Source organism: Manis pentadactyla, chromosome 2 (genome assembly GCF_030020395.1).
Source record: "Manis pentadactyla isolate mManPen7 chromosome 2, mManPen7.hap1, whole genome shotgun sequence".
In the NCBI taxonomy this organism is placed as follows: Eukaryota; Metazoa; Chordata; class Mammalia; order Pholidota; family Manidae; genus Manis; species Manis pentadactyla.
Window position 1 is genome coordinate 12,321,597 of NC_080020.1, and position 14,580 is coordinate 12,336,176.

Genomic DNA, 14,580 nt, shown 5'->3' on the forward strand with positions numbered 1-14,580 from the left:
AGCACTGCTGTACCAGCCCTCCGGGTGACCGGGGAGCCTGCAGACACTCCTTATGGGCAGGGGCCGTGCTTCATTCTTAATCGCAGCCCCAGTGTCTTAACAGTAGCTGGTATGAGAGCTCCACTTAAATAAACAAACAAATCATTGAAATAAAAATACATGTGGCAAAGCATGTAACAGGTGTTTGGTGTAAGGTGGTTTTTTCCCCTCCAAATATAGGTGGGAAACAGTAATGAGCTTTTGGAGTCTGTGAGGCCATCAACTCCTGGACCCAGAATTCAGAGATCATCGCTCCACTTCCTGCTGTTTTAAGTAGTGTCAGCATCTCAAGTCCAAATCATTCTCCACTCCAGCCAGTATTAGTACCTTTTTGGGGATGGGGATGGCAATAGGGGCCTTGGAGAAAGAGGCCATTCCTAAGGACAGCAGGAATCCTTGAATTCCTATAGCTTTGGGAGCCTTTCTACCTTCTGTGAAGTCAAGAATTTCCAACTACTTGACCAAGAACCGCCACACTTCCAAATGAGAGTGAGGTCGGTTAATAGTTGCGATACAGGACTTCTGGATTGCTACGACAGTTAAGGTGTTATCACAAAACACTTGTAAAGGGCTTGATAGTTCTCCTACTGCAAAGCAAAAATAAAACAAAAACTAAAATAAAGGCTGGAGATACCATATCACAGGCATTCTGCAGATTAAGATCTTAAGGACGTTGAAAACATTGTTTATTAAACATTTAGCGAGAGAAACTATTGTTAAGTTCCCCTTCTTAACAGTAGTTTTCTTTTGAAATCATGTTAGTCAACTCTGAATCCTGGAGGAATAAGAATCATCTCCCAAAAAACATCTCATGACTATTAGGAAGGTCCAGCTAAAACAGAAACTCACTTAAAAAGCTAATTTTATCAGATACAAGATACCCATGCACAGCATATGTCCTATTAATTTCTATTCATCAACGTGAAAATCCAAAAACCCACAGCTTCCCAAGCCCCCCAGTCCTCACACACCTCCAGAGATGTGGACGTAAACCCTTCCTGCTAAAGGGTTAAAAGCAGCAGCCACTGGTCATGCTCAGCCACCCCACCATGAAATCAGAAGGGATGGTTTCCTACCCCTACCCCACCTTTTGTATTCAATGGTAATCATAAACTCAAAACTCTTTCCATCAAAAATATTAGAAGTGAGAGTGTCCAAAGTTAAAACTTTTCAAAAAAAATTTAATTTAGGTTAAGAGAACAGAAAACCACAGAAAATATTTCTTGAATTGGACTTAGAAACTAGAAAATGCCTTGAGATTTCAGAAGTATCCATCTAGGGCAATGAATTTCACAACTCTGAACAGAGCATCTTCTAGAAGACACAGGTAACAGAGTCAATAGGCATCAGTTCTAAGTAAACCTCTTGGGAAAATTGTACAATGTAAACTTACATCAAATGGAGATGACCTATGTCTTAACACAAGCTTTATACTGCAATCGATACTAGCAATCAATTACAACTCTCCAAATCAATACCTTCTGGCATATCTTTAAAATTTGTTTTTACCTCTTTCCACATAATGGTATGCCACATACCATTCCTTAACACTGAAAAAAAAAAAAGAAAACAATATATCAGTTAATAGTGGTAATAATCAAAATAAAATCAGCTTTCCAAAATCTAAAATGCTCCTTTTAAATTTCCAACATGCCATATTCATAGACATAAAGGTATGCCACTATCAGTCCCCAAAATAGAGCCCCAATCTACATAGCTATATTCCATACACACATTAATACATACACATAAATACAGACCTATACATATAAGTGAATCTATTCATATTTAGCCCAGAAGAAGAGAAGCATCACCCCTGCTGTTATTCCAAACACATACACACACACAACAAACCTGATGTTCTAGAAATCAATAAAATAAAAAGCAGATAAAGATAAGTAGGGAGCAATTATAAACTAAGGCTGTAGACTGGACTGTTAATGAACATAAAGTATGTCCTCTGCCAAAAATGACCAGCTTTTCAAAAATTCTAAAATACACACATCCTGTTCAAATCTTAACTGCCAGGACTCACATTTTGTTGGATTTGTCATTTCGCTATTTCTTTAAAGTATTTTTTAGACCATTCCACCCAATTTATGTCAATACTATTAACTACTTATTTAAAATTCCTTAAATGCAGGTCTTAGTCTTATGTTTTCTAGAGGAAAAAGTGATTCCACCTGGTATCTTACCTATCGTTTTCTTTTTGTTAACTGCATTGTCTGCCTTATGTCGCTTCTGTTACAGGGAGGAAAAAGCTCTTAGATTCAAACGTTCCAAATGAATAATTGAAACAGCAAACAGTAAGATCAGGAAAAAACAGGGGGCGAGGAACCCAACCCGCAGCCACGCTTGTGCCATAAAACCCGGTCCATGGCCTGTCACCCAGCACCACTCAGGAACCAAGCAGGTGGATGCAGTGCACGGAGATGGAGTCTCCTTTGGTTTAAATGGTTATATTTTGGTTCTAATGGTGAACTAGCACTTTGAAGTGTGAAAACTTTCCACTCTTCATTGGTTTTAGGTAAGACTAAAAGAATTATTCAGTAAGATAAACCCAACAACAAACTGAATTCGTTTTATTGATTAAGAACTTTTGGGGGGCAAAGTACCTTTGTTTTAATTTGTGTTAAATTTACTCATTTACCTATTCCCAGAATGTATATACGTGTGTGTGTGTGTGTGTGTGTGTGTGTACATGCACACATATGGGTGGGAAACTGCAAGCATGCAGGGGTGGGGAGGGAGAGAAAGGGAGCAGAGGGGGAGCTCAGAGAGAGTGGAGAGAAGAGCACAAAGTGAGTATGAACACAGCTGCAGCAATGAACGTGGAGACACAGTGATGTAAGTATAAGGAGAGAGACGATTCTTGAAAATTAGCTCGGGCACAGCCAGCACAATGCTACTGTACTAGACAGCAATACGGTCCTTCTGCTATCCAAATTAGCTAGCTGTAAAAGGGGACGTGAGGGACATCAGTGATACAAGTCAAAGGGCGTTCAGAGATCTAACATTAGAAAACTTGGCTTGAACTACTTCTGTGTCATTGTGCATGTAGGTATTTAAGATACTGTGTACACATTCCCTCCCCCAAAATACCATCGTGAGCCTTGAGAAGCTAGTGAAGTAATAGACCCATTTCCTGTCTTATATATATATATATATAAAAAAGCAAAAGCAACAGTTACAAGTTACGGTCAATACAATTTGTTTCTTATCTTCAAGCAAAAACTTACAAAATCTTCTACGATCTCTTTGATGCCTGCAATTGTTAAAATAATGATCAATGGCACCAGGGTGGTGTATCTTCCTGTTGGAGATACATCTGGAATTTGCTGCAAGAAAAGAGATCAAAAGAGGGAAGTTGACAAGTTAAAGTCCTCTCTTCAAACAACAACAACAAAAAATATATATATATATATGACAGTCACCATTCGTTTGCAGTTCTGTTCCATTTCTGTCACACCAAAACCATTATTTTTAAACTAGCTAAGTGTTTTACAAATTTTAAAAATTTTACTCAACATTGCTATGTGTTTGGAAAAAAGGTTAAAAGTATGACCCTGGGTCCATTTCCCAACATCTTACAGCAGTAGCTAAAGAAAACTCCCTTTATGAAAAGAGCACATTTATTCAGGCCAACGACTGGATAAAGGAAGCTAATTACATTCAAGTATTATGACATTTTTTCATTAAGTGGTCTTTTAGGCAAAATCTCATTTTGCATAGAATTAAGGTTATGAATTTAAGTAAGTTTTTCAGAAACGTTACCTGTAGTAAGGCAATGAAGAGGAAGAAGGCATTAGCAGCTCTTCTAATCTGCTCATACAAGAATCGAGGTAGAAATGTCAGCACGCTGTACTTGGCCGTACTGTAAGGACAAAGAAAAATACTACTATCAGTTGTAGATGCAAATTCTAAAAAGCAAGAAAATAGGAAGTTTAAAAACTTTACAAGTGATTTTAAAAACAAAATATTTCAAAACTCAGGGCAAGAAAATTGCTGTGAAAATTGCTCCATCCTACAAAGATTCATGTTAGTAAAAGGACACACCTGATAAGATCTTCTAACGTGACTTTCATATTCAAACTTTGATATATTTGTGCTTGTTTAGTGTTCACACAATGGAAGCAGGATTTTACCCGCCTTCTAGGAGCTGTGTGCTATGAATACAGGAAGCATGTAAAGATTATTTGCTAAGGGAAAATACATTTCAAGAATCACAGAACAGAAAGTGGTACACATCCCAAATACAGAAAGATGAGAACACTGAAATAAAAACAGAAATAAAGAAGCACCAATTGAGTACCTCACACATGTAAGGTAGAATCATTATCCCAGATTTTGTGATGTGCCACAGTTCTGACTGCAAAGCCAGTGATTCAACGCAGAGAATTCGCTCTATAAAACACAGTCTGGGTAACAGGCATCTGAATTAACAGTTCAATATGTTCCCCTGGATGCTTACCCCACCACAGGTGTTTTAGCTCAACCTCACCTGAATAAACTCCATTCCTTCCACACACCCTTTATTTGGCCACTTTTTTGTGGGGGTAGGCAGGGATTTTTTTTTTGCAATTTCATTGAGAAATAATTGAGTGCAAAAGTTATATACAGTATATAACCACTGGGTCACTTTAAGGCATTCAGCATGATGTCTGACTTACATATATCGTGGATGATTACCACAGTACGTTCAGCTAGTGTCCATCCTTTCACATAGATACAATAAAAAGAAGAGAAAGAATAAAGAAAAAAGGAAAAAATCTTGTGCTGAGAACTCACAGGTTTTACTCTCTTAACAGCTTTCCTATGTATCACACAGCAGCATTAGCTATGGTCATCATGTTGTATATTACAACCATAGTACTTTTTTATCTTATAACTAGAAGTCTGTACCTTTTGATCACCTTCCTTCAATTTCCCCTCCCCCCACCCTCCACCTCTGGAAAACACAATTCTGATCTCTTTTTCTGAGTTTGATTTTTGTTTACTTATTTGTTTAAGACTACACACATAAGTGAGATCATAGTGTTTGCCTTTCTCTCCTGACTTATTTCACTTAGCATAATGCCTTCAGGGTCCACCCACATTGTCACAAATGGTAGGATTTCCTCATTTTTTAAGACTGGATAAGATTCCATTGTATATACACCACCACTTCTTTACCCCTGCATCCACTGATGGGCACTTAAGTTTGTTTCCATGTCTTGGCTATTGTAAATAATGCTTCAACGAATATGGGGGTGGACATAACTTTTTAAGTTGGTATTTTTGTTTCCTATAGATATATTCCCAGAAGTGGAAATGCTGGGTCATATGGTAATTCTATTTTTAATTTTTTGAGGATCCTCCATATAGTTTTACACAATGGCGGCACTGATTTACACTCCCACCAACAGTACACAAGGGTTCCCTTTTCTCCATGTGCACACCAGCATCTGTTATGTCTTCTTCTCTTGATTATGACCATTCTAACAGGTATGAAATGATGTCTCATTACAGTTTTGATTTGCATTTTCCTAACAACTAGTGATGTTGAGCATCTTTTTATGGATTGTATCTGTTGGCCTTTTGTATATCTTCTTTGGAGAAGTGTCTGTTCAGTTCCTTTGTCCATGTTTTAATCAGGTTATTTGGTTTTTTTGCTATTGAGTTGTATGAGATCTTTATACATCTGTAAACATTTATGTATGAGATCTATATATAAAACCAGATAATGGTTTGCAAATATTTTCTCCCATTTCATAGGTTGTCTTTTCAGTTTGTTGATGGTTTCTTTTGCTGGGCTGAAGCTTTTCAGTTTGATGTAATCTAATTTTTTATTTTTTATTTTGTTGTTTGTGCTTCAGTTGTGATATCCAAAAAATCATTACTAAGATCCATACCAAGGAGCTTTATATCCTGTTTTCTTCTAAGAATTTCATGGTTTTGGGTCTTACATTTAAGTCTTTATTCTCTTTTGAATTAGTTTTTGTGAGCAGTATAATATATAGTTTCCATTTCATTCTTTTTCATGTGACAATCCAATTATCCCAGTATCATTTATTGAAAAACACCTGCCTTTTCCCCATTGGGTGTTCTTGGCTCCCATGTCAAGTATTAGTTGATATATATGCTTGGGTTTATTTCTGGACTTTTGGCTCTGTTCCATTGGTCTATTTGACTGCTTTTATGCCAGTACTGTCCTATTTTGATGACAATAGCTTTGCAGTATAGCTTGAAATCAGGAAACGTAATGCCTCCTGATTTATTTGGCTGTTTGGAGTCTCTTGTCATTCCATATAAATTTCAGGAGTGTTTTTTCTACTTCGGTAAAAAATGCCTTTGGAATCTTGACAGGGATCGCAATGAACAGATGCTCACACTTGTTCTTCCACCTGGAACATCCTCTCCCATCCACACTGTCTCTGCATGACTCAACTGTCCTTATCTCATCCTCCCATCCAACCGTTTATCTTCCAATGAGTTCGGTCAAATTCACAAAGCCTCTTCTTCCTCCAAGCCAAAAAAGTATGAGGCTCACACCTACATTATATAGTCTCTGCTTTGTATTATATTTATGTATCTATCCTCAGAACAGATTCTGGGAAGAATAAGAATGTTTTCTTCAATGTCACATGCTCCTAGCACATAGCACATAGCAGATCATCAGTGAACAATGACACAGTACGAAGCATAAACTGAGAACCTGCAGGGGTAAAATGAATCAAAACTCCTTTGGCTGTTCACGGGCTTATCCACAAAAGTACTTGCTTGACTCCTAGCTCACCTTCTGAAGGTATGGTGTGGAGCCAACTCTTAACCGAAATATATTCTAGCAAGACTATCTACCACGTTTCAAAGACACAACAAATTGGAAGCACCAATACAGCAAAGGGGTCAGGAGACAGGATGCTAGAGACGTGTGTGCTGCTATAAGACCCAGAGCAACCAACCCTGGAACTGCAAAATTAAAGACCCGAAGTTGCCAACTCAAAAAGCAGCACTGAGCTCACTTGGTGCAGCAGCAGACTGGTCCATGTCCCATTTGTTCACTGCCACCACGTAGACCATCCCCAGAGCACCACAGCCCCGTGCTCCATAGCACACAGTGACTGGACCCATCCTTACATACAGAATGATTTTCAGCCTCCTTCTTCTTAAGATATTAGATACATGTGTGACAAATTATATGTCAACCACTTTTAAAAGAGCTCAAATTTAAAGAATCTGACACTTGAAAGGATATCACTGAATTAGCTAGAAAATTTGCCTGCGTGGGCCCCTGCCCATTTATGTATGCCTATGCGGCAATAAGATGTCATGACATCTTATTGTAAAGATGTTGTGCAAGTAAAATTTTGCCTGACAGAATAAACTAGCTGAAGTGAAGCTCATTAAAGAGTAGGGAAAATATATCAAGGTCATGTCCGTGATAGCTCATGGTAAAAGTTTTCTCAGCTGCAGCTTAGAGGACAAGGTCACATGGAACACCATGCATTCCTTCATGACACTACAAACCACTGAAGTAAACAAAGCCAACAATATTTACCAGTATAGGAAACGTGAAAATTCACACACTTGTAAGATAAGTCCATAGAAGGCATCTTATAAGATAGTTTGACTGTAACATTTGAACCCAAGATTCCATCTGCATAAAACACACACACAGCTAGCACATGACCCCCCCAACGTTTCCTACTTGAGTAAAATACTAAGTGTGCTTTAGGGGACCTACAAGTCTCTTAGTGTCATGAACAGAAAGGTTTAGGAAGGAAAGTGATCCTATTCATGTCAGAAAACCAAAGATAAGGGAGGAGAGGGAAAGCATCCTAACTTTTCTTCTAGTTGAACTAGAAAAATGAGTCTAAAGTATTTTCATCCTGAAATAGAATCAGCATAATCAATAATTCAGAGAAACTGACATTCATCCAAGAGACATTACTGTGCAGCATTAAGATAATTACCTTAATATACAAACAACCCTTATATGTCCTGTTACTGAGTCAAATACATAAAACTACGAAAAGCTAAAGGCAGCACCCATCAAAATTATCCTACCAGAACAGTTCAGAGCAGTTGCTTCTCAAACTAAAAGATGCATATGAACGTCCTGGAGATCTTCTTAAAACACATTGTATTAGTCAGGGTTTTCCCGAGAAACAGAACCAACAGGAGTATATACACACAGAGAGAGTGGGGTTTACTTAAAGGAATTGGCTCACATGATGTGGAGGCTTGGCTGGTCCAAAATCTGCAAGGCGAACCAGCAGGCTACAGACCTTAAGGGAGATCTGATGTTGTTCCGGTCTGAACGCTGTGTGTCGGCAGAATTCCTCCTTGCTCGGGGAGGTCAGACTTTGTTCTACCAGGCCTTCAGCTGATTTGATAAGGCCCACCCACATTATTGAGGGTACTCTGGTTTACTCAAAGTCCACCAATTTATGTGTTAAACTCAAAACATGGCATTGATCAAAAATTCTTCAAACAATGTTAATAAAAAAACACATTCATAGAAACATCCAGAGTTATGTTTGACCAAATACTTGGGCACCATGGCCCAGTCAAGTTGACATATAAAATTAACCATTACATGAATATTTTGATTCAGTAGGTCTGGAGAGAATCTAAGATTTTGCCAAGTGAATTCCCAAGTGAGGCCAATACTGTTGGTCCAAGAATTTTAGTATCAACTACCCTTGAGGAAGTAGATTTGTTCAAATACCCTATCTGAAGTCAGTCCAGCTGAGCACTGTAAGATATAAAAGGATGGGAGCACTTACCATTCACTGTACCAGGGGAAAGATATCTATGGGATGAAATGGCCAAGTCAAGGAGCTTCCTAGCAGAAGAGTTTGCTCATTTGGGTTAGTTGCCCCCAGAAGACTCTTACTCAAGCACATGTGTCTACACCCCTACCGGCACGGCCGTTCACGGCGAGGACAGGCACTGGCTACCAGCAAGTCCCGGCGTTCAGTGCATCTCAGAGCCAGAGAGAAATAACCAGAGAAAACAGAAGTGTTCCCTGTGGTTCTCTCAGTTTCCCTCTAAACATCTGTTACAGCAGTGTTGCCTCAAGTTGGGTGACTTGAGGAATGCCCAGGGGCTTGTCAAAAATCACAGAGCCCTATCTGTGCACAGTATGAGGCACTGTGCGATGTACCACAGTGAACCGAGTGGTCAGAAAGCCATGCCCTTGAGGCAGTTATGGTCTAGAGGAGAAATCAGGTTTACTACAGGACAGGAGAGGTGGTGAGGAGCACTGTGGAGGAAACCAGATCGCGGAAGGAAGAAGCAGAGGGAAGCACTGCGGGGGCCAAGGGAAGGGGTATGTATTTCAAAGGAAGGATCAGGGACTGTTTCACTGAGAAGGCAACGTGGAGGCGAAGTCCTGAAAGAGGGGGTGCAGCAGGAACCCGCCACGTGGATGCACAGGGGAAGAGCTTTGCAGAGAGAAGGAACAGCAAGCACAAAGATGCCGAGTGCAGAGCTCCCGCTGCTCCTCCTGGGGAGCAGCAGGGAGGGGGCTGGTGCAGGCAGACAGCTGTGCACAAGTACGAACAGGGGCCACCTGGAGCCTTGCAGCTCACCTCCACACACTGGCCCTTTCCTCTTTAGGAATTCTAAAAGAAAGACTGTAAGATGACAAGATCTGACAATGACAGCAACCTGCAAACTCCTCCCCTGAGGAAATCTGCCAGCCGGGTGGGGGTGGGGGGTGGAGCTTGGTTCTGTGTACAGTGAGCATGCTCCCCGTGGCAACTCTTACGATCTGGTAAGTATGGGAAACAAAGCATCAGAAAAAAAGGTCTGGCAAAAATGCGGATCTGAGGCGACCCACCTGTCACACACCACAAAGCACGTCGGAAGTCTGATCTCCAGAAGGCACTACAAAGCAAAGACCCAGAGAGGGTGTTCAAGTCTGATTTCCCAGCTTTGAGGAAAAGCACTGTTGACAACTGTTCTCTAAAGGCAAATCCAAAATGCAGTGGCTACTCAAAGTGTAAATTCCCCTTAAAACAGGCCTTTAGAAACTAAACTAGTTTAATACTCATCTTCAAAATATGAGCAGTAAATCCACACTGAGGGGTACAGACAGACAAAAGCAATCATTATTTTTACCCTTTTGCATTACATGGACAAATAAATTTCTTGTATGCACCCAATGAACAGAAAATGTTCCATATTTTGAAAGAGTGGAGGGCCTTTTTCAACCTCTCCACAAGAAGCTGACTGCATGAGCTAAATCATGCTCCATGATTGTGTTCTGGAAACCTTCCATTCTGTCCAAGTCCCTGTAAAATACCATTTACCCTTCACCTCTCAACAATTTCCTAAGCAAGTAGTTCTGGAGTATTGGAGGTGGAAGACCAGAAGACAACACAGTGTCCTAAAAAGGTTATTCATGTCTTCATTAATAGCTTGATTCATTTATCCCTTAAGGGTGTATTAAACTGACTCACAAGAAAGAGCAAGAGTAGGTGAGACCACTCGATGCAAAGGCCCTCCCAGGGGACCCTCTACCACTCCTGTTGACAATGGACATCACGCACACCTGCGAGTCACCCAAGAACATGTGCAAATGGACAGCAGAGCCTAGGACCTTGCCCGTCTGGCCTCGACTACTGGTGCTTTGCCAACCATCCTTCCCAAATTATCTCTGGAATTCTCCTTGACTACAAAAATTCCTGCTGTTAAACAGGGCCTGACAATGTGACGATATGACCACCTCACCAGAAATTTCCACTTAATTTTACTAAATTACTGAAATGTCACCAGTTACAAATAAAGTTTAATAAGCTCATTTTAAAACATTGACATTTCTATTTCAGCATTTCTCCTATTTCTTCGTCCACAGCTGGAAAAGTAGTACCGGATCTGCCTTATCTCATAGCCTGTTCCCAGAATGCAGTAATTGGACGCAGACCAGTACTATTAGTCCCAAAATTTTTTGCAGCACTTTATTTTGGCTCACATAAGCTTTTTCAGCATATTCTTTATAATACACAGCCAATGAGAAAAATGAGTTGAGCTCTAATCAATCATATTAAGCATAACTTTATAAATTAAAGAGTCCCTGCTAAACAGTACAAGTGTTCTGTTCCCATCATATTTCTAAATCTGTTCTATTACTCAATGCATTATTCAATAAATAGTTCTGGAGACAAAGCAGTATATTTCAATACTCCATGGAAATGTGAGCTGAGAACAAGATAACAGAGAGAAGATAACATTTTAAGCACAAAGCATGCTGCCAGGGAAATCTTCCACTGTGGATAGCTCTTAAATAAGCAGTTCCAAATGAAAGACACTGAACGTGCTATGGCTAGTAAGTATTCTTAAAGGTGGTACCACTGAAAAGTGGGCTTTACTCAATTGCTTTACAAGAAAACCTGTGAACTTTATGATATAAAATCAAAAGAAAATGAGTTGTGAGACTCTTATTCAATTTTGGACTGCAAAGCAAAAAGGACCGTCTTCAGTGAGATTCTTATCTTCAATAAAATGAAACAAGTATTTATTATGAAAATATCTGGCCTAGTGGCAACTGAGTACAGAAGAAATCACCATTCAGGTCCCACCCTACACCTGCCCCAAAAAGCAGCAAAACAGGTCAGAGTCTATTGCTTTTTGTTAGATCTTTAGCCCTTCACTCAGAATCCAGTATATTCTTTCCAAACACAGGGAAATAAACCCAATCAAAAGGGAAGGATTAAGTCTGTCCCAGGTGCTGACATGGGACAGGTCCAACAAGGTGGACCAACAAGGACTCTGTGATAGGTCAGAACAGATGGGCCAAAATCCATCCTGCTCAGCTCTGCAGGTGTCTGTTCTCAGTCAAGGTGGCAGTGGTAAAGCTGGCTGTGAGCGGGACCTTACTTAGTCAAAAATGCTGGAACTGGTCAAAAAGCCAAGCAGGCAGGGTCCAGAAACTATAATAATGAGCAAGAGCCACTTGGAATGCCGGCCTGAAGCAGACAGACTGAGAGACCAACAGGAGGTGAAAACAGTAACACAGAGATTTAATAGTGTAGAATGCACAAAGACTTTATTTTTGGAATACAAAGCAAAATTTGTAAGGCCTTTGTGTTACAAAAAGTTGAAGGAGTTTACAGATACCCAAAACCCAAGGTGAGCTAAATCACCTTTTTGTGTGTGTGAATGTCTCACGTGACTGCCAAACTATTCAAACGTTTCATCTTCATTGAAATTATTTTGTTAGGTTTTGTGCATTTCCCTTGTGAATGGTAAAGATTCCAGCTCAAACTTTCAGAAAATGAACACATCCATGTACTTATCTACTTGAAATTTAACACAGAGATCTGAGGAACTACGCCTGTATGTATGGGCTTCTAACAGCAATGAAGGTCCAATCTAAAGGGCCTTCTGATCCACAATTATAAAATGGACACACACACTCCTGTCTGCCTACTCAGGCACCATTAAAATAGTAGAAAGGAATATAAAAATATATGGCTACATTTTTAACTAGAAATGGAATCATCAGCTGATAAAAAAAATTTGTTTTCTTTCTATTTTAGATCCTTTTGTGATTTTGGCAAGAAAGCAGTCTACATGCTTCTAAGATGCCTTCTGATTATAAGCCGCAGCAAAAAAAAGACATACAGAGGGACCTGGAGCCTGAGCAAGGACCCCAGGCTGCAAGGCGGGGAGAGAGGCTTTGACTTTCAGAACTGTTTTCTGAGAAGGTATAGAGAGTAATTCAGTTTTAACAAGAGGGCCATTGCGTGTGTTAGTTTTCCAGAGAAACAGAACCAATAGGATGCACAGAAAGAGAGAGAATGAGAGTTATTGTAAGTTGGCTCACACAATTACAGAGAAAGACAAGTCCCAAGATCTGTAGTCAGCAACCTGGAGATCTGGTGGTATAGTTCTAGTCCAAAGGCAGGAAAAAGGATGTCCCAGCTCAAAGGCCATCAAGCAGGAGAAGTTCCCTCTTACTCAGCCTCTTTGTTCTACTCGGACCTTCAGCTGATTGGATGAGCCCTATTCACATTAAGGAGAGCAATCTGATCTACTCACTCTACGACTGAAATGTTAATCAAATGTTAAGCTCCCCTGTGGACACACACAGAACAACGTTTGACCAAATATCTCTGCACCCCATGACCCAGGCAAGTTCCCACATAAAAGTAACCATCACCACCACTTATTAGACAGGGCAGAAACAGTACGACCTCAGTGCACTGGAGGAAGAGAGAGGCTTCAGCCTGCAAATGGAGGAGGCTCAGGAGGTGGAAATACCAGCAATGGAAAGGGACTGAGGAGAGGGTGGTAAGCAAAGGGGAACATTTAGAGTCTCTGTACAGAGTTGCTGACTCAGGGGATCAGAATTCAATGCCTGGAGAAACTTCACGAAATAAACTGTAAAGGGGCAGAAGCAAAGGCTTATGAAAAGCAGCACTGTTCATTTCTCTTACAAGCCTTCTTCTCCTGGCTACACAGACACCTTGCACAGCCAGACTGCTACACCCATTGCCAGAGATCCAGATTACTCCCTGAGAAACCAAAGAAACCTCACAGAAAGACAGAAAAAAATCCTTCATACAGTCATGTTTGAATGCCCTTCACCAGAAGTAAAGCTTGCTATCTGAACCACGCTCACAGAGCACGCCGTCCTCTCATGCTCTCTCTTTGGGAAATTACCAAACATCTGTACAAAGTTCCCCCTATGAAAAAGAGATTTAAAAAATGATAACAAAAAAAAGGGGGGGATACTTTAGGAAACAGACAATGCAGCAAACTTTAAAAGAATACCTTTTAAAATGCTATCCTCAGAATTACAAGATGATAATACCTTCATATGAAACAAGAATAATATGCTATTTTTAAAAAGTAACAGAATAAAATAGCTACTGGGAATTAGAAGTATAATAGCCTAAGATAATGCCATTATGAGAGTGAAAAATAAAAGTGAGTAAATCTCCCAAGATGTAAAACAAACAGCCAAGATGAAAAATAAACACAGACCTAAGAATATCAATGAGAGTCAATATCCAACCATTAAGAGTTCTACTAAACAAGAGAAAAGAGAACACTTTAAAAATTATACAAGAAAATTTCCCAGAACTGTAAGATACAAACTTTTCTGAATGAAAAGCTTCACCACACACCCAAGAGACTCATACCAAAATTAAAAAATTTTAGAGTATCAAATATTTTTTTTAAAAACACACAAGACTATTTTTTTTAAGTTTTATTTATAAAGGGAAAAAATCAATATGATGTTGAACTTAAGAGCAACATAAACAGGTGGAGAATACTTTGATTTCTATACCTAGCCAAACTATCAGACACTCAAATTTACTTTTCATGTAAGTTTTCTTAGGAAACTACTTACTTCAAGATGTGCTTCAACATACTAGAGATTAATTGATAAACACACACACACACACTATGCAAAAACAAGGAATACAAATTAAAAAAGCAGCGAAAATTCTGGAATGGCCACTTTACAACACATCTACAAAAACAACCAGTCTACCTGGGAAGGAAGTCTCAAAGGAAAAGAAATAGGAGAAATAAAAGATTATT

The 14,580-nt window shown here is 39.6% G+C and overlaps 1 protein-coding gene across 1 annotated transcript in view; it reads right to left on the reverse strand.

The window, feature by feature from the left end:
• ATP8A2 (ATPase phospholipid transporting 8A2) overlaps positions 1 to 14,580 on the reverse strand; it is a 544,332-nt gene that overhangs the window by 404,873 nt on the left and 124,879 nt on the right. Inside the window, exons 3-6 of the mRNA XM_036917383.2 lie at positions 3,814 to 3,913; positions 3,279 to 3,377; positions 2,235 to 2,280; positions 1,549 to 1,589 (exon numbers count right to left, since the gene is read on the reverse strand). Coding sequence (XP_036773278.1) covers positions 1,549 to 1,589; positions 2,235 to 2,280; positions 3,279 to 3,377; positions 3,814 to 3,913 — 286 coding nt within the window. The remainder of the gene's footprint in view (positions 1 to 1,548; positions 1,590 to 2,234; positions 2,281 to 3,278; positions 3,378 to 3,813; positions 3,914 to 14,580) is intronic.